Source organism: Schistocerca gregaria, chromosome 2 (genome assembly GCF_023897955.1).
Source record: "Schistocerca gregaria isolate iqSchGreg1 chromosome 2, iqSchGreg1.2, whole genome shotgun sequence".
NCBI classification, from domain to species: Eukaryota; Metazoa; Arthropoda; class Insecta; order Orthoptera; family Acrididae; genus Schistocerca; species Schistocerca gregaria.
The window spans coordinates 935575183-935601620 of NC_064921.1; the positions used below are offsets into that span (position 1 = coordinate 935575183).

The 26438-nt window shown below is 41.7% G+C and overlaps 1 protein-coding gene across 1 annotated transcript in view; it reads right to left on the bottom strand.

Moving 5' to 3' along the window:
• Positions 1–26438, bottom strand: part of LOC126336062 (uncharacterized) — a 143987-nt gene that overhangs the window by 76271 nt on the left and 41278 nt on the right. Inside the window, exon 2 of the mRNA XM_049999541.1 lies at positions 21800–21924. Within this exon, the coding sequence (XP_049855498.1) occupies positions 21800–21924 (125 nt within the window). The remainder of the gene's footprint in view (positions 1–21799; positions 21925–26438) is intronic.

Here is a 26438-nt window from a genome sequence, read left to right on the forward strand (position 1 = left end):
CTCTCTTACATAACACTGCTTTTTGTATGCGTATTTGTGGTTCAGTTATGTACGTCTCAGACGTTGGCATGAGGATAATTAAAATTAGCAATAAAGTCTAATGACTTTATTGCTAATTTTAACAACAATATTAGTTAGCCTACTACATTTTAATATGAACAGAAACAAAAGGGATGGTTACAGAAGAGGAGACTGAAAGGAACCTGAGAGTAACCAATGAACAGTACACTGTTTCAGTAGAGGACCCTGTAGACAAGAAAGAGGGAAAGGTTGGGGGAGGAGCGGTAGGTTAACTATAGTGGGCTGCAGACAACTTTGTGGAAGAGATACCTGTTGCGCTAAGATATGGACCATCAAATATCGTTAGAAGCTAGAAAAGAGTGACTGTCATTTCCCGTATATTTTAAAGACGACTTCCGAAGTCGGGTTCCTGACACAGATCATTTTCAGAAGTTGGCTGTGTTATGTTGTGGTATAGAAAGTATTTTGCACTGTTGTGCGAGTATGCTGGGGACACACCATTCTCTTAAGTACGTAAGTGTCACGTGTTTTTGTTACATATTTACAAGGGCCATATCCTTTTGTAAGTAATCGTACTATGTTTTTGAAAAACATTATGATTACTTCGGTTGTAACTTTTATATAGTTTGTGACTTCCATTCTGACTATGCCTTTACTTCTGGTGTCTTGGTATGTTTGTGAGTACTCTGGAGAATAAGCACACGTTCTGAACTAACTGGTAGCAATTAGTGTATCAAAATCCAAGTAACCACGAATTATTAAGAACAGGTTAAGTTTTAGTGGATTTAATTGAAATGTTTCATCGAAAAGGGCGTGCTTGTAATGGCCGTCTAGTGATTTCCTAAAAAATCTTAAAAATTTACTGTAAGTCTTTCAAACTCGGGTGATAGCAGCTGCAGACTGAACCTAGGTTAAATTAACTGTGACAGGACTAATTATCCAATTTTTAGATTAATGTGCTGCGCACGTGGACAGAGTTGTGACACTCTGACACATAGTATGGGTGTTACACGTGGAGGAATAAGCGATTCTTTGCAACCTAACCTTAAAAATATTGAATTTCAAAACTATTCTCGTTTCAGGCTTTCCTCGCATTGATGATATATACAAATGCAGATGTCGCCGCAAACTGCTACTTATTGTATTTACAAAACACGTCAAATTTCAAAGCTCACTGTGTAGCTTCCGCGCTGTTCGTCGGAAACGGACAATTTACATACTGCATTTCATATCACTTGCTTTCCGTTCCATATGAAAACTTAATTGAATACTCTTTTGCTATCGGCTTTAACTGAGTTGGAAATTAACAGTATAGAGTCTATAGGGAAAGAGGAAGCAAACTTATAGAGGAAGTGGATGGCGAACTTCTAATTTAAAGCAGGAAATCTTAAGTGATTGTTTTCGCTGAAGTACGCGGTCATTGTTAGTAACAAATTTCTTCTGAGAATGACGTGAGCCCGAATTACTAATCAGTTATTCCAATGCCTAAACATGTCAACCTTTTCATCTCAGAGTAGTACTTGGGTCCGAAATCCTCGGTTTTTTGTTGTAGATACGAAGTCCGTTCGAAAAATTCCGAAACTTTGTCCACAAAATTTTTCTACTCCTATGTTTTACTTACTGTGCATGGTGTAATTCGAAATACTCTCCTTTAGAAATGATATACCGCTCCAGTTTCGGAAGCAGTCTTGGTATGCCTCTAGGTGGATCGCGCGAAGCGGCATTTGCAAATTTTCTTTTATCTCGTATATCATTGCAAGTCTTAGTCCTTTCAACGGAGTTTTCAACTTTGGGAATAAAAAAAAAGTCCGCAGGGTTCAGGTCTGGAGAGTACGGAGGAATAGGCAACACAGGGATTTCGTTTTTTGTGCAATAATCACGCACTAACAGGGATGAATGTGCAGGTACATTATCGTGATGAAAGAGTAATGAATTGTCTCGCCACATTTCAGGCCGTTTACTACTCCCATTTCCTCGTAGGCTTCGCAACAAAAAAGGATCTGAGCACTGTGGGACTTAACACCTGAGGTCATCAGTCCCCTAGAAGTTAGAACTACTCAAACCTAACTAACCTAAGGACATCACACACAGCCATGCTCGAGACAGGATTCGAACCTGCGATGGTAGCAGACGCGCGGTTCCAGACTGAAGCGCCTAGAACCGCTCTGCCACAACGGCCGGCGGCTTCGCAACAGATCCCGATAATACCATGTATTAACAATTTGTCTCTGTGGCCCGAATTCATGATGGGCTGATCCTTCAAAGGCAAAGAAAACTATCAGCACGGCCTTCACATTTGACCTGTCCTGACTAGCTTTTTTTTATCTTTGAGAACCTTTCCCAACCCATCGTGATGATTGAACCTTTGTCTCAACATCATAACTGTACACCCACGACTCATCGCCAGTAATGATTCTCTTAGGGAACTTCTCGTTCCGATTTGCACTATCAAAAAGCTCTTGACAGACTGCGAGGCAAGAGTCTTTCTGGACTTCAAATATGAACAGTGGGACGAACTTAGCGGCAACATGATGCGTTTCAAGATGCTGTGTCAGAATTTTATGACATGGTCCAACTGAAATATTACGTTCTTCTGCAATCTCTCGGACAGTCAGGCTTCGATTGGCACGCACAATTTCGTTGTTCCTATCATGCGCGTTGTCGATAGAGGTCGAAGGGCGTGCTGAACGAGGATCATCTTTAACTTTCGTTCGGCCACTTTTAAACCGTGTGAACCAATCGTAACACCGAGTCCGGCGTAAGCACTCATCACCGTAGGCTTCCTGAATCATTTGGCGTGCCATCTCGAAATTCTCAAACTGTGCGACACAACGTTCTACTGAATACAGTACTGAACAATAACTAACAGACATACAACAATGAAACTTAAACATTAAACACAGACCTGTACAGGTATGAGAACAGCATTTCGCTTCAACAAACAATTCGCGCGAAATTACGAAATGTTCCGGAATTTTTTGAATAGAGCTCGTATTCAAATAACTGTTTTCCCCTATAGCTTCTACGCTCTACAGTTCTTTCAAGTACCATAGAATTATTCCACGATGTCTTAGAATATGTCTCTTCCTCCTCCTTGTCAACGTTTCTACACGTTCTCCCTCGTAATTCGGCGGAGAACCTCCTAATTTCGCATCAGACCACCTTATTCTGAACACCCTTCCGCAGCACCATATCTCAAACGCATCGAGTTTCTTTCGTACAGTCCATGAATAATTTCCTTACAATGCTGTGCTCCAGACCTAAGCTTTCACAAACTTTTTAAAATTAGGACCTATATTTGAGACTGCCCCCTTTGCCTGTGTAATGTGTTTATTATGCCCTCCATGCTTTGTCCTTCATCTCGTAACTCGTCGCTAATGTCTTTTCCGCTACTTCTCATTGTCTCCATCTTACTTCGTTTTACTCTCAGTCCATAGAGTGTGTTCATCTGACTGTTACATTTAACAGATTGTGCAGTTGTTCACTATACTAAGAACAACAACGTCATTAGCTAATCTTATTGATACGCTTTCGACGTGAAGCTTAATCCCACTCTTGAATCTTTCTTTAATTTACGTCACAGCTTCTTCGATGTATGCTACATACTGAATAGCAGGTTCGGTATAATACATACCTGGCTTACGCCCTTTTTAATGCGATCTTTCGTTCTTAGTATTCTATTTCTAAATATTTATAAAACATAATAGCAAAACTTGACATTGTAATTTTGTCAGAGACAGTAAAGGACTTGGAAGAGCAGTTGAACGGAGTCTACAGTGTCTTGTAAGGAGGATATAAGATGAACATCAACAAAAGCAAAACGAGGATAATGGAATGTAGTCGAATTAAGACGGGTGATGCTGAGGTAATTAGATTAGGAAATGAGACACTTAAAGTAGTAAAGGAGTTTCGCTATGTGGGGAGCAAAATAACTGATGATGGTAGAAGTAGAGAGGATATAAAGTGTAGACTGGCAATAGCAAGGAAAGCGTTTCTGAAGAAGAGAAATTTGTTAACATCGAGTATAGATTTAAGTGTCAGGAGGTCATTTCTGAAAGTATTTGTATGGAGTGTAGCCATGTATGGAAGTGAAACATGGACGATAAATAGTTGGGACAAGAAGAGAATAGAAGCTTTCGAAATGTGGTGCTACGGAAAAATGCTGAAGGTTAGATGGGTAGATCACATAACTAATGAGGAGGTATTGAATAGAATTGGGGAGGAGTTTGTGGCACCACTTGACTAGAAGAAGGGATCGGTTGGTAGGGCATGTTCTGAGGTATCAAGGGATCAAAAATTTAGCATTGGAGGGTAGCGTGGAGGGTAAAAATCGTAGAGGGAGACCAAGAGATGAATACACTAAGCAGATTCAGAAGGATGTAAGCTGCAGTACGTACTGAGAGATGAAGCAGCTTGCACAGGATAGAAAAGCATGGAGAGCTGCATCAAACCAGTCTCAGGACTGAAGAACACACCAACAACAACAACAGAACCATAGAGCTAACGTGCTATACATGAAATGTATTTAATTTTCATCTGTGGCTGCCGTCCTCCTTTCGCAATATGCGTCGACGCAGCCAAGATACGTGTTTCTCACTGCTGAGGCATCCTCGGGTTGTCCCAATGACCGCAGGCTGCCGGGGTTTCGTCGTTTCATCGTCAGCTGTGCGCTAACGATGCCCCTGGCGTGGCCCACGACCTGTGAAAACAAGCGGCCGCCTTAGGACAACACGCGAGCAGCAGCAGCGTCGGCGACATCGATTTAAATCTCAATAAAGCGCCGCAGACGGCAGACGGCTGTTTGGCGTTTGATGCACGGCCTTTGTGCCGCGGGCCATTGTGCGCTCGCCTCGCTGCGCTCCTTACTGCACCGCCGCGACGCGTCGTCTTTAAAGTGCGATGTCCCGCTCCCACGGGATTAACACGTTCCGGATCGGAATGGCTGGCTCCTCACCCCGCCCGGTACCCTCCGCGTCCCATCCATACATTAGCGTAATTTCACGTACGGAGCGCGAGGGTGATAGATGTGGAGTTGATGGCTCGCAAGTGACTGCCTGGGATAGGGAGGGGGAAGGGCAGTCACGGCGTGTTTCATCGACTGTCTCGAGAGGAGACACACTTATTCATATGGGATACCACTGCCAGTGCAGACTGAAAAGGCAGCGCGCGATCTTTTCGGCCAAGGTGCTCGGGCGCAATAAAGGGTGGTGTGAGGCGTTTCATCTATCCTCCATTGACATGCAGATGCCACTTGCACGTCGCGGTCAATAGCTCAATAACAAGCGGAAGTGCGAATCATAACAACCTGCTACGACAAAGGAGGGACCGACCACTCGAAATAATCCATTCAAACCAAAGAAATAAAATAACATTTAGTCTAAACAACAGGATTCGCAATAGCATCTCGTGACCGAACATAATCCTATGCGCACCTGTGAAGTAATATGATAACCCAATTCCATTCGTCATACCACAGGTTTTTCGAAAGCCTGTAACTGGGCCGTTCATGATCTAAATAATAAAACGAGGCCCCAGTTTCGCAGTAGTCTGTGGTTTTTGGTTCCCTGTTTTGATTCTATACATAGAAACAGTGTGAGGGGTGATTCGTGTATGTGACTTTCTGAGCAATAGAGGCGGAACAATGCGCTAAAACCACAAAAAGACGACTGCAGAGTAAGAGAAGCAGAACCACGTACATACGTTCACATCACATACAATACTAATGCAAATATTATGACGTGAAACTGTGAATATAGTCTTGAAACACGTCGTACTATGCATGAGAAAAAGTAACTGTTGCAGTGCTTTGCTGTTTAAACTATTAATCTGATAAGCATTTTTTATAGATCTCTACAGTGTCGTAGCCTATTATCTCGAGTGCTTTTGGTTACTTTATCGTCGTCGTCGCTTTTGTTGTCATTGGTCGTCAAAAATAAAAGAAACAAAAAAAAACAAAACAAAAATAACCTTCAAATGTGAGTGAAATCTAATGGGACTTAAGTATTAAGGTCATCAGTCCCTAAGCTTACACACTACTTAACCTAAATTATCCTAACGACAAAAACACACACCCATGCACGAGGGAGGACTCGAACCTCCGCCGGGACCAGCTGCACAGCCCATGACTGCAGCGCCTGAGACCGCTCGGCTACTCCCACGCGGCCATTCGTCGTCACTGTTGTTGTCATAGCTGTTGTTTTTGTTGTTGTTGGCGTCATTGTTCAGGTTGTAAGCGCGCTGAACGTTCTGGTGCAACTCTCCTCTCCAGTCTGACCTGTACAATTCTCTTCACAACTACTTCAACCTACATCCACTTCATCCATCACAAAATTATGATTTCCTCATTCCCCAGGATGTGTCTTATCAACAGATCCCTTTATTTAGTCAAGTGGAGGTATACATCACTTGTTTCCTCAGTTAGATTCAGTACCTCTTCACTTATTCAGTGAGCGCATGTAATCTTCAATATTCCCGTGAAGTCGAGCATATCAAAAGCTTGTAGTCACTTCTTGTCTGCACTGCTTATCGTATACCTTCCACTTTCGTAAGAGACTACACACAAGATACTTTCAGAAGACACACTTAAATTTATATTAGATACTACTCATTATCAGAAACATTTTTATTGCTACTGCCAGTCAGCAGTTAGTATCCACTATCTCAACTGTCGCCAGGTGTTTTGCTACTCAAATACCAAAACTAATTAACTACCTTTTACGTTAGCAGACTTTTGCGACTCGCTCCTCTCTCTCATATATGCGTATTATACTTGCCAGTAAAAACACTAGAAACAAAATTGATTTACCTTATCGATCTGTCAGGCAGTTGTTTTTTTTTTTTGGGGGGGGGGGGGGGGAGGGGTAGAAGGAGACCAGACAGCGAGGTCATCGGTCTCATCGGATTGGGGAAGAACGGGGAAGGAAGTCGGCCGTGCCCTTTGAAAGGAGCCATCCCGGCATTTGCCTGGAGCTATTTAGGGAAATCACGGAAAACCTGAATCAGGATGGCCGGATGTCGGGCAGTCCATGTTTATATACAAATGTACTTAGACACAAATGTCAAAGTGGTGGCGGATGGGACTATGGGAGGTGCGTTGGGGACGATGGGAGGGGCAATGAGAAAGTGGTGACATGTAAGTAAAACTCTGGAACGAATGGAGAAATTTCAACTAAGTATGCTAAACACACGCCTAACATGACGGAAAAAGTAACTGTTGGGGCATTCAGAACATTTAAAGTACACTGCTGGTGTGAAGATTGTGGTATGTAAAAAGACAGAAAACGAACGATATTAGTGTCGAATATGTAAGATGTTACTGGGCTGATTGGTGACGTTCCTAAAGAGATTTAACTCTTGCAGTAAAAGTGACGGGAGGTATACTCCGTTTATTGTGAGAATAAACCTGATTTGAACATTACCCTACGTATTCTGGAACCTTGTTGGATATCGTTACACGTGAATAGGAAGCTACGCTGTCTCCATGTAGTCAAGTATGATAATGAGGATACGTTTTATCCTGTGCGTTACGAGTAAATCGACTCGACGATGATATGGGCTCAGCAGCTTTACCGGAGCATTTAACTTTCACAGCACTGGCCAGGCAAGTGATCCAACCTGCTGTGATGTGAACAGTTGCAGTAAGACGTAAAACTGTTCGCTCGCTGACGCGACAGTATTCAGACGTTCTCTGCGGTTGTTCTTCCGTGTGGCGGTTGTCTTTACGTTCTCGTGTGTGTGCATAACAGGTTTGCGTTCGGTACTGTTGAACGATGAGTTTAGCATGAACTGCAGCCTGTCGTTGGTTCGGTACTTTGAAGCTGCTAACCTGCGAGCAAACAAGCTGATAAGGGTTCTGGCTTATAGGAGTGGCCGAAAGCTGGGTTGGATATAAGAGGCTGCGGCACGAAGGCCAATCACTGACGTTACTATGTTTGTTTACTTCCGCCTGCTGCCGGGAAGATCGGTAGGCGATGGTAGTTTGGCTCAAATGGCTCTGAGCACTATGGGACTCAACTGCTGTGGTCATTAGTCCCCTAGAACTTAGAACTACTTAAACCTAACTAACCTAAGGACATCACACACATCCATGCCCGAGGCCGGATTCGAACCTGCGACCGTAGTAGTCGCACGGTTCCGGACTGCGCGCCTAGAACCGCGAGACCACCGCGGCCGGCGTAAGGTGATGAGTCCCTAAGCTTACACACTACTTAACCTAAATTATCCTAAGGACAAACACACGCACCCATGCCCGAAGGAGGACTCGAACCTCCACCGCAATCAGCCGCACAGTCCATGACTGCAGCGCCTTAGAACACAGCGTTCCGTGTCCACTTTCTCATTGAGAACTCTGCATGCTTGTGGAGGGCAGCAGCGGGAAGAGTTGTGAGTTTTGGAAGTCCGGAGCCCTTAAGTTTGTATGAGCAGCAACGATTGACACCGGAAAGAAATGTTGACAGCCGGTGAAAGATGATTAGGTTGACATACGATCAAGAGACAGCGCATCCTTGGAGTCAATGTTGTTGAACGAAGCTAATTCTTGAGCTCGTTGCCGTACATGGTACTCAGGGCAGGACAGATCCGTTGCTGTGTGTTTTCTTCCGCAGTGAGCGCAAATAGTGATAGGAGAGGCACAGGATTCAACAGAATGTGGCCCACTACATTTCACGCCTCTTATTTGGGATCGACATTGTTTATTGACGCGCCCATAACGAAGGCACTTACAGAACTGCCATACAGCGGGCACATAAGTATCTACAAGTCATCTTGTGCCATGGATAGATACAGCTTCCGACAACGTTTCGGAGTAAAAGATTAACAAGCAGGTTTGCGCATTGACAATTTGGTCTTTGCCACGTCTCTTCGTAAACTTCTGAAAGCCTATAATAGGGAAGGGAGATTTTACAGCTTCCAAAATCTCCGCAAGGCTTAGGTCTACTTTCCTGATTACTCCCAGTCTGTGGACAACAAAAGAAGGAATATAAGCTTCTATGTTTTTACTCTTCAGTACCGCACTGGTAACTGAGGTGGAAGTAGATACTCCAGACAAGGCTTAAATTTGGTTTTTCCTGCTGAAGAAATATTTACTATAGCGTTTTTCATTTCTGGCAAGGAGAGGTGAATGGATTTCTCAAGAGCCATAGGGTGCAGACGGCCAAAATTTTTGCCCTGACTTTCCATCTAAAGAACGTACGGCCCACTAGCTGTAAGTTTTCAGAAGTGCAGAGACTTTTTCATAGGTACGGATACTACAGGGGGAACGTAGAGAACAGTATGGTTTTTAGGATTGAGACCAGAAGCAGATGTTACAGGGAGATCAGCTACATTTGCAACATCATTTGCAGCCGAGACGTGATTAGCGTTCGGTACAGAGGTTTTGCAATTCCTTAAATCATGACTAACCTCACTTTGTCGCTTGTTTCTCGTGGCGGAGAAGCCAGAGGATTCCTGTTCCGACAACTCCATCAGCTCTTCTGCCGGGTGCTCTGAACAACTGTTAACGAGCGGCTGGCAACTGCCGCCTTGTTGTCCAATGTAGGTCCTGAAGGAGCTGGTTAGGAAGCTGCATCTTGATTTAACCTCTGGGCAGTCAGTTGTTCTTGATGATTTTGTACCGCAGGTGTGACGAAATCACCACCCACTTCTCCATATATCATAATGTTACTGATATTGTCCTGCAAAATATGAGACAAAACAGTGTTATGAATCATTCCGATATCAGACAACTCTTCACCGGCACACTTCAATCTCTCTTTAACAGTAACGCGAGATCGGGTAAGTCTATCAGAGAAACCTTGCAACGAGAACTGTTCATTAGTCAGTCGGATACAGTTGTGTTATGCGAAACATGGTTCAAAATTATTTCATAGTACGGGAGGACAGGCTCGATGACTGGGGAGGCGCCGCTGTGACTAGTAAAAACCTCGCTGCCACGTCAACCACACCCACTGCACGTCAACTATGCCAACATCGAATCAGTTGCTGTCCAGGTACAAGCTGCCTACAAAACCTTTACAGTGTCTCGTCGTGTAATGCTCCCCACCATAGTTCTAGAGATAAAAATGAATAGGACCTTTTTTAGGAAATTCAATGAAGTTTTCGCTGGAGGGTGCGGTTTTCGAGTTATTCAAGAAAACGTGCAAAAGTGGTATTAAATACCTACTAATATCCAACTTTACCAGATTTCACATGTTTACTGTCTCAGTTTATTGTATTAACAGTAATAGTTTCGTGCAACACGTTTGGCAATTTGCTGCTGCCTTTAGGTAGTCATATATTACCGTATTAATAGTCTACGTTATTCTCTGTAGTAAAAACTTCTCTGAGACGCAAAATTTATGTGAGCGTGCAATGTAGTAGATGAATAAATACTGTCATCTCACAATGAAAAAAATGACCAGTTGACCAGTAACTGATGACATGCTATGCTACATGCCCTTTCGAATCTACTCTACAGCATACAAATCAAATGTATAATTACATTACATATCTGAGATCAGAATGAACAATATTTCGCAACGTCACAGAACAGGCATAAATCGGAAAACATAGATATTCAAACAGCTATGTACTACACGGAATGTGTTGAGAACACACTGATTCTTGGAGATGGCATCATACTTCAGAAACGTCATACGCCGAACTGTTACTGACAACGACAGAATGGATTTAGAAAACGTGCTAATTTTCATAAGACGGATACTGACCAAAACTCCATCGTCCTTCGGACAAATTCCACCTTATTACAAGTAACTACTCACGAACAAATGTGTCACAAAAGAAGTCTTAAGGAGCAAGAAAACGATGAAATAGCAAGTAAAGCACTTAGAAGTATTTTAATGCCTATTTCAGTCACAAACCGAAAAGCAAATCCAAACAAAAGCTGCTGGAAGAAGCATTTTATTGTTTTTATTTGCGTGGTTATGATTATTTCCCATACAATGAGTCTACCACAGAAGAGCACATTGAGATTGTTCAGTGTTAGGGAATTAGTAAAGAAAATCACAGTTGGTGTGCGTACTCAAGAAAAAATTAGTTGACAACTATTTTAATGTCCACGGGCACAACAATAGCGTATTGTATTCCGCGTTAGTTTCAGCCGGAGGTAATGTGAAGGCTATAGTGGGTGCAGGAGAAGCAGGCCCTAGTTTCATAAACGGCAAAATGACTTAGATGTTTACAAGCAGCGTACTATATCATACGTGTGAACACTTGTATTTTCAGGGAGCAACAATAAAATTTATTCGATACGATATTGCAGTGCCTGTGTTACTCTGATTACGATGCAATTTGGACATGCATGAATGAACAAAGGAACACGCCGTTACTAAGCACATCAAATGAATTTGCAATTGCGAATAATGACCACCATCAGCTTTAGAATGGAATGACAATGAAAATTCTTGCTGAACCGAGACTCGAACCCTGATTTGCCGCTTACCGTGAGCGGTCGCCTTAGCATTCGGCTATCCGTGCACAACTCACGCCCATACCTAAACTTCCACACGTCGTCAACTATTTTCGTCGTTGTTTTTGTAGCAACGTAAATACTATTTTGAGGCAATTTTGCGGCTTCAGTGGAACATGAAACAGACAGTTTGTAGTAGTAGAAAATGTTTGGAATTAATGTACTAACACGCAAAACGTTAACACGGATAAGAAGAGTTAGTACTCATTTTCACTGCCAGAGACCGATTTACTTCAGATTTTTACGGAATACTTTAACGAACATGTGGACACACACATATATCTAGCCGGCCGCTGTGGCCGAGCGGTTCTAGGCGCTTCAGTCGGGACCCGCGCCGCTGCTGCGGTCACAGGTTCGAATCCTGCCTCGGGCATGGATGTGTGTGATGTCCTTAGATTAGTTAGGTTTAAGTAGTTCTAAGTCTAGGGGACTGATGACCTCAGATGTTAAGTCGCATAATTCTTAGAGCCATTTCAACGATCACTGCTAGAAATAAACAGATTGAAGTGAGTGCACGAACGCACTAGTGCTTCCCGCGCAAGTTGTTTAACAAAAATATTTCAATTAGCATGTCCCATGTTGCGCTGTTATATATTTGTTAGTTTTAAGCCATTTCTCTAGAAAATGAATGGGATCACCAACACGGAAACTGCACGATTTTTTTATGAGAAAGGCAAATAACAATACATTGAGAATGTCCAAAACGCAAATGATGACTGTTGTGTGGCGTTCTGATTTAAGAGTGGAACGCCTTTGATTACGCCTACTTGTTTAGCTTTATCGTGTCCCACTTGGTAAGCCTAATCTTCCGCTCACTATATAGCACGTGGGAAATTCGTGAAGACTTCTCGATAATACAACTTCATTGTTTACAAGAAACCAAAACAATGAATTCAGTCTTGTGAGCGCGTACCTTACCACCACAGAAAGAAACTGGTGAAATCAGCGCCGCTGTACAGCCGGTGAGTATTGTTTAAAGAGTGAACTATTGACAGACGGATCGATTTCGCTTTATTAGCATGTTTATAAACTACGAAATCGAGCGTCACAATTCACCCGTCATGTCTTCAACAGGCTCTCACATTGCGAAACCGTTGATTTAGAATTGAAAATGACCTTACATTCCGGTCTGAGATCCAAATGAATGTCTGGAATTCGCTGACGATGACTAAGTTAAAGTTTACAGTCGAGAGAAATTCTTATCTTGATCATAGAGGTTACCATCAAGTGAAGTGACGCATACTCAGGAAGAGTGGCTTTTAAATAATCGCCTGGTCATCCGGATTTAGGTTCGCCGTAATTTACCTAAATCATTTCAGGTGAATGGCTGGAAGGTAAATAGACCGCTTACTTTCCAAAAACGACTAGTTCACCGTCTGTATTGAATACTATACCTAGATGAGAATAGCGAACTGGCTGATAGCTAGCCGTTTACAAGACAGCTATCATAGCAATAACCAATCAGGGCCCGAGTTTGGTCACACCTTCTGTACTGTGTACTTGTCACCTCCGCTACCGGTTGTCAGCTGCGGGTGAGATTGCGGCCTGTAACATAATTGCTGTGTTTTGTTCTCATATTGTTTCTTTGTGCAGTATGTTTCTTTTACCCAGTGTGTTGGGTATCTAGATCTAATGGTGAAATGCGTCCTTCCAAATCGGGATACCGCTAAATCGATTCTCGGTCTAAACACGGAACTTTTTCAGTCTGCCTTTAACCTAGATTTCATCTCTCAATGTTGCGCAGATTCGCCAGAAACGATACGTCATTGGAATTCCACGTTAATCTGTAAGTCTACTTTCCCCGGTAGTGCTACTCGGGTAGTTTAGGGACACGCAAGTTACCGAAGTGGCCTTTAGTTGAAGACCTTACTCACACTGTGGAGCTATATGAAATTATTGTTATTTACGCAAAATGTGACCCTAACAATCAGATTCTTTAGGAAATTGATAACATGCTGCAGAGGATATTCATACTGCACGTCAGCGGGGAAGCGTGTGAACACAAGAGTATGGAACAGCACCAGCTGCTGCTTGCGCACAACACTGAACAGACAACATAGCTCACTTCCAAAGCGAATTGTCAATTTTTTAAAACTCTGATTCAGGTATAGGATAAAACTTTTACTCGAGTATGAAGTGCTATGATTAATCTTCGTTGTGAAATCCTAACAGCTTGCCGGGCGGTGTGGCCGAGCGGTTCTAGGCACTTCAGTCCGGAACCGCGCGACTGCTACGGTCGCAGGTTCGAATCCTGCCTCGGGCATGTGTGTGATGTCCTTAGATTAGTTAGGTTTAAGTAGTTCTAAGTGCTACGGGACTGAAGACCTCAGATGTTAAGTCCCATAGTGCCCAGAGCCATTTGAACCATTTTTGCTAACAGCTTGAAATGAGCTCTTGAAAATAATAATGGTGATAAAAATATTTAATATCCCTTACTTTATCCATCCTCCGATCACTATCTTGGTGAAATTTGGAGAGCAGTATTCCATATTTATGAACTTAAATTTTAATGATTTATTTTTATAGGTTCTGAGGTACGAAACAAACACAGTCATATGGTATATATATTTTTTATTCTGCTGTCCTGCTTTTGAACTGTCACGGTTGCCCCCGAATTCCTGTAAGAGCAAGGCCGTTATTCTTTAATCTTCCCATAATGCTAACGAAATATAGTGAGAACTGTTCCCAGGCGCGTTTTATGGAGAGTGAATGTTGATCCCCTAAAATGCGTAAATTTATAAAATGACAAACCTATTGTAGGCTCTATGCGATATTGCAATTCCAGTATTATTCCGAATTACGATGCAATGTTCCTTCGAACGTGCATGTATGTGCGAAGGATCATTGCAACATACTTCTGAACCGTAATATCGTATTTATCCGCCGACACCGGGAAAGTGATTTTCAATTAAATTGCCTCCCTTATATGGAAATTTACTTTGAGATACGGATATACGAATGCAGGCTGTAGACAAATGGATGACTTCGTATGGAAGTTTGGTTCTGGCCATGAATCGCCCTCGGATAGCCGAAGCGACCGACCGCTCGCAATGAGCGGGAAATCCGGGTTCGCGTCGTGGTCCGGCACAAAAGTTCGTTGTCATTATTCCATTACACAGCTGATGGTAGTTCATATTCGCAAGTGCGAATTCATTTCATGGCTAGGTCGAAACAAATAAAAAACCGAAATATGACAATAAACAGGAATCGTATATCATGTTCGTACCACGAAACTTAGATTTGGAAGTTTGTCAGCAGTACGTGTCGTACCCCTTGTCCCAGAAGTATGAATGTGGCTGTGACAATGACAATACAACGAAAAAGAATTGTGAATAAATTAGCGGGATCTATATTGACAACTCCGTTGCTTACATCGTAACATATATCAGACTGCTTTTATATCATCCAACTATCTGCGAAATAAATAGCCATAAGGGACGAAATTCACGACTGATCATTGCAGCTAATGTAAAACTAACAAATGAATTGTGTAGCTTAAATTAGGTAATTAGTTTAATTAAATACCAATTCCCGAATACAAAACTTGGATGATGAGCAAAACTGACGCAGTGTGTTATATTAAATATAAAATAAAGTGACCGTTAACAGTTCAAAGAAATTATTAGGTTTTTGCGTAAGTTCATAGTGTTTTTGTTTTGCTTGTTAATATGCTAGTTGCTATGGATTTATTTATCGACTGTCGGTCTTAATTTGTTGTTCACTGTTGCTATTTCAGTTTACACACTGGAGGTATTGAGTGGAGCTGTCGACGCTACGAAATGGAGAACCAAGTGGAGAAATTAGAAGATTTCCGATGTATTCTTCTGTTTGAGTTTACTAGGGGGTTACCAGCAATGGAGGCATCCAGAAACACAGTATGGGGATAATGCCATTGGACAGAGTACGGCAAGAAAATAGTTTTCTCGTTTTAAGGAGGATCGTGCTGACGTTCAGGAAGACCTTCGGGGTTTGACGAAGATCGTTTAAACGCATGGATCCATAATCACTCACATTCTGTACTCGAGAACTGGCAGATGTGATGATCTGTGATCATTTCACCATCGTGCGACATTTGCATGCACCGCGTGCTCTAAGCCAAAATCACAAAATCAGCGAGTGGCCATAGGTGCATCTCTGCTTGCTCATCCTAAGTTGACTCGTGAACAAAGCCTACCATTCCTGTCCGGTATCGTTAGTGGCGACGAGGAGGGGTGTCTTTATGTTAACGCGAGCAAAAGAAAGGAATGGCTGCGCGCAAACAGAGCAACAACTCCGCATACAAAGACCTGCGTCCAACCATAAACGATTGTTATCCGTCTGGTGGAACCTCGATGGAGTAATGTACTGTGAATTGCTAACATTACTGCTGAAATTTATTGTCAACAACTGAGACGTCTTGCAAACGCAGTCCAAGAAAAAACAACCAGGAAAAAATGCATGAAGTCATGCTACTCCACGATAACGCCGGCCCACATTGTACTACACTGACAAAAAACACGATACAGAATAGGGGTTGGAAAGTCATTCCGTACCCTCCTTGTTCATCTGATCTTGCACCCTTCGAATTTCACTTTTTCCGCTCTCTGTCGAACAACCGTCTACGAACTTCGCTTCAGGATGAAAATGCGCTCCGAACATAGCTCCACGTGTTCCTCGTCTCAAAATCGTCAGATTTCCACAGTCGCGAAATCGAAAAGTTAGCCCGGCGGTGGCAGACTGTTGTAAATAATGAAGGAGATAATACTATTGATGACCAAAGTCTCTGTTAATATTAAACTCACGGGAAAACGCTACATCTTATGAACGAACCCAGTAATTACGACGTTAAGGAATTGTTCTTGCCAGCCGCTGTGCGCGAGCGGTTCTAGGCGCTTCAGTGTGGAACCGTGCGACCGCTACGTCACAGGTTCGAATCCTGCCTCGGGCATGGATGTGTGTGATTTCCTTTGGTTAGTTAGGTTTAATTAGTTCTAAGTTCTAATGAACTGATGACCTCAGATGTTAAGTCCCATAGTGCTGCGACCCATTTGAACCATTTGAAGTTGTTCTTTTCTCTCAGAGTCTAGTATATCCAGAATGAATGTCGTATGACGACAAAAATGTATCACTTTTTTCAATTACCAATAATAAAATTAAGCCACAAGTACATAAACCATTACGAGGTTAATGATTCTGATATGCTGCGTTGATGCAAAATCATAACTCAAGTATTAGCACTTGCGATAGACGGATACGAAAAACTAAAATGCCAGTAGCAATTAAGCGAACTAAAACATTTGTAGTATTTCGTGGCTGTGCTACTCGATCTGGTCACTTAAAAAAAAACGACTTTGTTCGAAAACGTATTCACTATTTTTTAAATAGACGTTTTTTGAATTGATATCCCTGTCACGCATGCTGTTTGAGTGTGATCAGAAAACGCCACTTATTGGTGCAATTCTGTGAAAGTGTAGTGGATATATTAAAATATACACAAAAGACAAACAGCAAAACTCTTATGATTGGTTGTAGAGTAATACTGAAATGTTTGTGATAGGCATTAAGGGATACTGATAGTAATTCTAATGCATTTTTTAAGATTGTTGGTGGATAAATTAAAGTAGAAAACTCTGGAAGATAATGGTAACATTCTCATAAAAAGGAAATAAATTAATTTCGTGGAACGGTATATGTTGTACACTGAATATAACTTTATTCTACGTATCTGACATTCCACGTAAGAGTAACAAAAGGAGCTCAGGGTGCGTACTGAGTCATAAAGACACTTAGTTTTCTCCAGATTCATTTGAAAGGAGGAGTCTAAGTTGCTCACAGTGGACCGTGTAAGTGTGTCGTTAGTGAATGTTACAAGTAAGACTTTTTCCCCCAAATTTGCTATTTTTAAGGTCATTTGGGTCTTAAGCGTCAGCGTGGCGTTTTTTCAGTATTTTTTTAATTCGGAAGATTTCTCGTACGTCCGACAGTTTTTGAAAGGGAAAAAGAATTTACATCAGCGCGTTGGGTGCATCGTGCATTCGCTCAATGAAACAACGGACTTTGTAAGCACTGTTTACTAAAGCTATGTTTGTTAAAAAAAAAGAGGGTTGGAGTTTATAGTCTCGTAGACATTAAGACGAGAAGAAAGACGACTTCGGACTGAAGAAAGATGGGGACGGAAATCAGTCTTGGCCTGCCCAAAGCAGCACTAGCAACAGTCGCCGGAAACAATTTAGGAACACCCGCGGGCAACCTAAACTAAATGGAAGAAAGCTTCACAAGACTGTGAACCCCGTTCCTCTCGAAGTTCGTAAGTTCTTTAACCGCGATGCCACGTCGCCGCGTAACTAAATCTGAAATCGGTGGTTTCTACTAGCGTCTAACACAACATGAAACTAATAGTTCATAATCTATTCAAGATACCGAAACGTGGTATCCAACATGGCGCAATCCGCAAAGAGAAAAGTACTTACCTGTATATGTTTTTCATCTCCGGAGATTTTGAGGAGAAACAGCCTTTTTCGATGAAACGCTGCATTTTAACTAATGGTATTCGTCAGCTCTTGTAAAGAGGAGTACAGTTGTATAAAGGCAACCGGTGTTCGAAATGTAATATTGAGCCCCCCAAAAAATGTGAAAATGCGGTAAAGTTTAGGATCTAGCCCAAAAAATCCGAAGATGCGGTAAATGTTAGGGCCTAGGCAGCTGTTACGCACAATTCCACTTCCGTTACCATGTAAACGCTGCCCGAAAGGGATTCAACTGCATTATGCCGACAGGCTTCAGTCACGCGTTTAGGACTTTTGCCTAGGATTTATGCGAAAATAGCTTTGTTGTACCTCTATATATCACTAAATCTACATGCATGTTCTCTGCCATTTGAATCCTACTACTCTGGAACAAACTACCCACTTAGCTTCAACTTATCCGAAACCACTCTGTAGCCGAGAGACAATTAAAGCTTTATCTGTCAGCATTGGTGTAGGAAGCTTCCCTCTCAGCATATCCCAGCTGTTTCTCTTGTGGCGTGAACCAGTATGTCTATAATGTGTCAACATCATTTACGCCTTTCTCCTCGCTATATATTCCTTTCCTCCTCCTATCTTATCTGTTGATCTTACCCTGTCATTATCGCTCTTCTTATGAGCATTCAACGTCTCCACATTTGATTCCTTCAGCGTTGTTCGATAGATTTCAGTTTGGTGGCATTACTCACAGTCGGTAAGAATTTAATGAAGAAATTTCTCAACACAATGTTAATAAGACTGACATATCCTAAATTTCACTTATTCAATAACACACCTGTTATTATTATTATTATTTTCGATTATTCCCATGTAAGAGAGCGTTTGAACTTTAATTCCTTTATGATGATTGTTTATGTTTTTTCTGAGCACAAATTTTCTTCATGTGTTCACTGTGTTGTTTCTTTCGCTCCGCTGTCCATTTGTATCCTGGTCTCTCCTGTGTTGTGGTGTCAAATTTATGTTTTTTTATGATGTTCCTGAATTCAGTTCTATTTTCTGCATCGTTTACTGTTATGTGTGCTTGTCTGAGGTCCTCTTCAACTTCTTCTATCCATTTTGTTTTTCCCCTGCCTGAGTTGATGACTTTACGAGTTCGCTTTGAAATTCTGTTTTCATTCATCCTGTGGATTTGTCCGTAGAACTGCATTATTCTTTTCCTTATTGTATCCGTAATCTTGTCTGTGTATTTATGTAACTCTAATGTTGGTATCTTCTTCCAGATTCCTTGCTCTTGTATCGGGCCAAAAATTTTCGTGAGAATTTTCCTTTCTTTTTTCTCTATTTGTGTTGTTTCAGATGCATACAGTGTCTCCGGAAGTACGACAGTGTTGTAGCGCCTCAATTTTGCGTTAATGGATATGGACTTTCTGTTATAATAGTTCCACGTGAGTTTATATGCTTTCTGTAGTTTTTTTATTCTTTCCTCATTGGCCTTTAGGTTGATCCCTGATGGCTGGATGATTTCTCCCAGGTACTTAAAATGTACTTGTACGATTTTCCCATGGGTTGTCACAATAGGCAATTTGTCTTGTGGCACTCTTTCTTTGTACTGGGTTTTCTCATATAAGATTTGCAGGCCAGTTCTTTGTGCAATTTCGTGTAACTTCTTTATGGCGTTAGTGGCTTCTTTTCTATTATTTGTGAGGATTGCAAGATCATCCGCAAAAGCTAAACACTTCACATTGAATCTATTATCTTTTCTAACGCCAATTTGGATTCCTTTGACTTATTTTGCCATGTCCTCATAATTTTTTCAAGAATGATGTTAAAGAGTAATGGTGAAAGTCCGTCACCCTGTCGCACTCCAGTTTGGATTTCAAATGGATATCCCCAATAAATTTAAGCTTGGAGACAGTGTCAGTTAATGTTTCCCGAATGATTGCTCTTGTCTTTCTGTCAATGCTGAATTCTTCCAGCGTCTTGCAGAGCGCTACTCTGTCTATAGAGTCGTAGGCCTTTTTAAAATCTACAAAAGTAACCACTGTGTTTCGGGTGTTTCTCATCTGGAGAATCATTTTCAGATTCCAGATCTGCTCTATGCATGATCTTTCCTTGCGAAAACCAGCCTGGTATTCTCCTATTTGTGGGTCAGCTTGTTCTTCTAATCTATTCATGAGAACTTTTGATAGGATTTTATATGTGACCGGTACGAGTGAGATACCCCTGTAATTATTTGGTTCAGTTTTGTCCCCTTTTTTGTGGAGTGGATGGATGAGTGCGCATTTCCATTCAGAAGGGATCTGTTCTGTTTCCCAAATGTTTAATATGATTTTGTGAATTTTTCCTGTTAATCTTTCATCATTTAGTTTCCATGGTTCTACAGTAATTCCATCTTCTCCTGGGGCTCTATTGTTCTTCAGTGTCTTGATAATTTCTACTATTTCGTTGATGGTTGGCGGTTTAGCGTCAGGATTTGCTGTAGACGTCTCGTAGTGAATATCCTCTGTAGGACTTTCGCAGTTGAGAAGTTTGTTGAAATAGTCTATTATTATTATTTATTATTATTATTATTATTATTATTATTATTATTATTATTATTATTATTATTATTATTATGTGGTGCTCATATAATATGCGTAATGTAATTTTAACTCTTCAAGGATGTCTGGTTAGATCTAAGAGAAGCTAATCTTGCAAGGTGAAATAAATTCACAAATAAATTATGTAGTATTAATCCAAGCATTATACAGGGTGAATTACAAAGGACTTTACAAATTAGGAATGATATAGAAATTTATTGAGATAGCTTACAGAATCGGTGGATGTATCATTTTGTAGAAAAAAACGTAAAGTTTTGCATGAAAGTTTCACATGTCATTTTGGTACTATGTGACCACTATTTGTGATGCGACAAAGATACCACCGGTAATAAATTTCTTCTCACAGTTGTTGCAGCAAATCGGGCGTAACTTGTGCAACGACAGCGTAGATTCGACTTTTCAGGTCAGCTAATGGTAAGGGAGGAACGTACACACGGTCCTCGATGAAACCCTAGAGAAAGAAATCCAGCGGTATCAAGTCTGCGAAGCGAGGTGGCCATGCGATTGGCCCTTCACGGTGAGTCCACCGACCTGGGAAGCGATTATCGAGGAATCTGTATGGTTTCAAGCATAAACGTCTACGCAGTACTTGCCGAACAGTTATTTGTGGGATGCTGGTCTCTCCTGACGCACGTCGCGTTGATTTTTGTTCACTGCGGGAAATGCTCTCCTTAACTTGTTTAAAATAATCATCAAAGCGAGTACGACCTAGTGATTTATAATGTCGCAGTGAACGACCTGTCTCAACAAAGTTCTTTTGCCAAGAATAATTTGTAGGCCTGCTTGAAAGTTCTTTATCTTATTCGGTGCGAAATTTACGCCGAACAGTTTTTTCAGTGAAAGCAGCCATTTTAACTGTCCACTACGCTGGCACTCCCGGTGGCGGAATGAGGCACTGATGCACGATGCACTATGTGAATCAAACTCCAGGTTTTTCGCTGCAAAATGACACATCTGCCGCTTCTGTAAGTTATCTCAATAAAAATCTGTACCACTCGAAAGTTGTAATGTCCTTCATGACTCACCCTGAATAACTGCAGAGTTCACTTAAAAAGCTTCAAATGATATTAACATTATTTCATCGTAAAATCAAAACAGAAAAAACCGCCATTTACCGAGTTAGCGCGCCAGTATACACTATAATATACAATATAATCCGTGAAAGTATGGCACAAATTATTTATGAAATACTAGTGGACACATATGAGATAGCACATCTACTTAAATATGGTTGCTAATGATGAGATTACTCCGTCTTACCACCGACTTACATAGATCCCAGATCTGTTCAAATAGTTTACCAGTCTTCTGCAATATTGTGAGCAATCGCAACTGGTACGTTGTGTACGAACGTGCCGTAACATCCCATACAATATCCTGCGAGCCAACACAGATTCTGAAAAAAAGAGAAAAAAACAGCATTACACCGAGGTAGTTCTACTGTGTTTACAAGATGCGGGGGATCTAAAAGCAGATTTTTGCCACTGCAGTGCCTCTGCGGCGATAATCGCTTACAAACGCGACAACAATCTGTTAGAGTGGAACCAGCTGGCGTGGGTATCGATTAAGCCCTAAAAATCGCTGCGGGCTGCGCAGCGTACGGCCGAAGCCCCGTTTGTGCGAGGCGGCCAGGAGGTTTGCGAAAGGGGATCGGGAGGGTTCGGTCGGAGAGGGACCGTGATTGGAAGCGACGGCGCCGCTGCGTTTGTACAATGCGCGCGAAACATCAAACAGAGCAGACGGCGGAGGATCAGCTGCGGCCTCATTAATCTGCCATCGGCTTGCCTGCACGCCCCAGCCGCTGGACACCTGCTCCGAAGCCCGAGGCAGGAGCCAATGCCGCGAGCTCCACGTGCGGAACAAATGCACGTCACTCGGGTTACACAAGCACTTACGCTGCTGGTAACATATATCTAGTCCATTGCACCGGAAACATCCTGTTTTATTGCTGGGGATCTCTGTGGAAACATAGAATTTTTTTTTATGTCGTGTACAGAACGTCCGCGGTATTTTCGATTGGACGGATGGGTTACATAGGTATCTCCTATTCCAGTAATCATCATCATCAACAACAACTGTTTCATATGCACTGCAAGCAAGTAACCTGCTTGATTCACCCTCAAACACCATAGCTTAGGCACTACGTACCTTTTGTTGATTCATTTAGCTTTCTATTTTGTTCAACATCCCATCGTTGAACTTCTATAATTAGTGTATGATTTAATCGATACTGTAATGAAGTGTAATGTCTGTAATATGCACAATATGAGCAAATGATGTTTTGTTTTTCTCATTGTGGTGTGCGTACTGTAAGACCTTCGGTCCACAAACCATCATCAGATTATTTGACTTGTCGCTCTAACGAAATAGGCAAGTGTCAACAATATGTCTCGTGGTCTTATAGTGGCGTGTTTATCTTCTGCCGTTAGGTCAGACGATAGAAATGCCACTTGCACGCTTAGAGTAGCAGATTGACGGTGACCAACTGTAAACAGAACTTGATTAATTTTCACACACATTTATTAAAATAATAAAAAGCATAAACATTATGTAACTTGATTCTGGATGCTCTCTACAACTGACAATTTGAAGTTCGTTTGGTCTTGGTGCGTTAATCGTATTCGCACATATCTCTGATACTTGACAAAGTGTCTATTCATTTATCTTCATGGCTATGGACAGGAATATGATAATATTATTAGGCGCAGACTGAAACTTGACTATAGACTGGTGCAGACAATTGCAGACTGACTAATCAGAGGTCTGTACACTCGTTATAATACCTCCCGCATTCATGTATCACTGCGCAGGTGTGATCCGTGAGGAGAAAAGGTTCTACGTTAGCAGCAATCTCATTGGCTGCGTAACATTTTAATACGCGGATTACTACAGAATTCGTTTCATAACAGTTCCACAACTTTGCCTGCAATACCATTACAAATTTTAGAAACTTTTCCTGACTATCTTGCGTAGTTACTGTTCAAAGACTCGATCACCTATTATCGACGCTGATGGTTGGTCGGTGTTGACACTCACGTCTTCAAAAATACGTATGTCATTCTGCCGAGCGATTATATATTTATTGTTGCACTGTTTCAGCTGCGAGTAGTGGGCAGTCGATATGAGTAGGTCGTCATTAGCAGGCGTTCATACAGCATGGACGTACTACGTATACTGTAGTGTTAATCGTTAGTCGTAGGTAGCTGTTTTCGGGAACATGTTGGAGACTGAAATGTGTAAAAGGTTAACGGCTCGGGAGGGATGGGAGGAAACGTAGTTGTATACCGCACTTAAATATAAAGTTTCAGTGTGAACGTTCAGATAATTACCGTGGCACACAGAAGACTGTTGCGTGTGCTGAATTTAGTGTAATCTACCTTGCAGGAAAAATAATCACTGTTTTTCACGATAACTGTTTCAACCTTATCAAATAGAACGTTTCATGAGCCATTTTTCTGTTGCACCACCCGACAAAATGGTAAATCTAAGAACAATGACAACTATATGTTAAGGTTAGTGGAACAAAGTATATAATGTAGTTAATTATACACTCTTAACACGTGTGTGTGGCATAACCAAGAGACATAACAGTAGTATAGGGTAAGAGAAAGGTGCAGATGTCTTACAAGCCTCCCACACAATTTCCCTGGTTGCGTTACAGCGCAACTCCGTTTTCATTACAGTCACGATTACGTGCTCCACTCCCCCTTTGTCCCTTATTCATTTCTTCGTTTTTCTGTCAAATGTCAAAAGATCTAGGGTATAGTTTTGTTTACACTGTTTTTAAGCGTGCGGTGTGTGTTATCTGCGTGAACAAACGAGAATACCGTAACATCCTGAAGGTCTTCGTTTCTAAGGTTAGTCGATGAACAAACTAATTCTAAACTTATTAAGATTTACACAACTTGCATTTTCCTTCTTTTACAACAGCAAAGAATTGAAATCAGATTTAGTGGTATATCTCTCGAAAATGATCCAAGTGGAAAAAAAAATATTGTAACCACGAGTTAGAAAGTGAAAAGTTTGGCTTCTTATTACAGTGCGAAGTATTGTGGGCCAGCTGGGGGTCAGGATAAATGAAGAGACGCGTGGATTACATCCGGAAAAAAATTCGTCAGCAGAGTACACCTGCTTATAAGGATACGTGGCAGTCTCGACGCTTCACAGTTCCACGTCGGGGAACTGGCAACGTCGGGGCAGGGATTTACCCGGTGCAAAGGTGCACTACCGGCTGCAGCAGCTACCCTCTGAACGACAGTTCTACCCACAAAGACCTTTTAACATTCTGATTCGAAGTACGAATTATGAGAACTTCGTCCCCGGCTACCACATTTGGCCCTCTGCTTTCCACCTAGTCTCACATCTTAAAAAATCGGCTTCTTGGAAAACGAGTGAGAAAATAATAGCTCCGCTTGGATGCCTGCTGTTAAAATACAATATAGTATTTGACACTGTTTGCTAATTTCGACCACCCGTCGTTATCACGTTACATGTGCTAATAGCAGATCGTACACGCAGTCACAACTAGTGATGAAAATAACGAGACCTGTGAAAAAGTGCACTGTCCAATCAAGAGACCACGGACTGCATTTGCGAAACATAATACAATCTGTATATTGAGCAAGCAGTAAAAGAAACAAAAGAAAAATTTGGAGTAGGTATTAAAATTCATGGAGAAGAAATAAAAGCTTTGAGGTTCGCCGATGGCATTGTAATTCAGTCAGAGACAGCAAAGGACTTGGAAGAGCAGTTGAATGGAATGGACAGTGTCTTGAAAGGAGGATATAAGATGAACATCAACAAAAGCGAAACGAAGATAATGGAATGTAGTCAAATTAAATCGGGTGATGCTGAGGGAATTAGATTAGGAAATGAGACACTTGAAGTATTAAAGGAGTTTTGCTCTTTGGGGAGCAGGATAACTGATGATGGTCGAAGTGGAGAGGATATAAAATGTAGACTGGCAATGGGAAGGAAAGCGTTTCTGAAGAAGAGAAATTTGTTAACATCGAGTTTAGATTTAAGTGTCAGGAAGTCGTTTCTGAAAGTATTTGTATGGAGTGAAACATGGATGATAAATAGTTTGGACAAGAAGAGAATAGAAGCTTTCCAAATGTGTTGCTACAGAAGAATGCTGAAGATTAGATGGGTAGATCACAGAACTAATGAGGAGGTATTGAATAGAATTGGGGAGAAGAGGAGTTTGTGGCACAACTTGACAAAAAGAAGGGACCGGTTGGTAGGACATGTTTTGAGGCATCAAGGGATCAGAAATTTAGAGCATTGGAGGGCAGCGTGGAGGGTAAAAATTGTAGAGGGAGACCAAGAGATGAATACACTAAGCAGATTCAGAAGGATGTAGGTTGCAGTAAGTACTGGGAGATGAAGAAGCTTGCACAGGATACAGTAGCATGGAGAGCTGCATCAAACCAGTCTCAGGACTGAAGACCCCAACAACAACAATACAGTGCTGTGTTTAAATCTACCCTTAAACGACATAAGCAACACAAATACTTTTTCGGTATCGTGTACGCATAACGGCTAATCGTTACGTTGTCCATTGCGTTGTAAAGCCCTTTTAACACGATGAACGGAAGTGTTAAAGAAATATTATAGTCTACTGAAGCACTCCAAGCGTAATATGCCCGAACTCGTACAAGACCTTGTCGCAGGGTGTTTAAATGATAAACGAAAACACAGCGCACCGCTATTAGCGTAACAGTTCCAAAGTCGTGATTCCACATTAGCCTATCATTAATTATTTATGAATTTTACAAAGATTTAAAAACTTAAATGAAAATTTTTACGAAACAACCACAAACAGACCACTACGGTGAGTGCAGCAGGAAGCAATACGACGGACTCCGCACAGACGTGCCCACAGCAGGCAGCTACTACTCCCGCATGCGC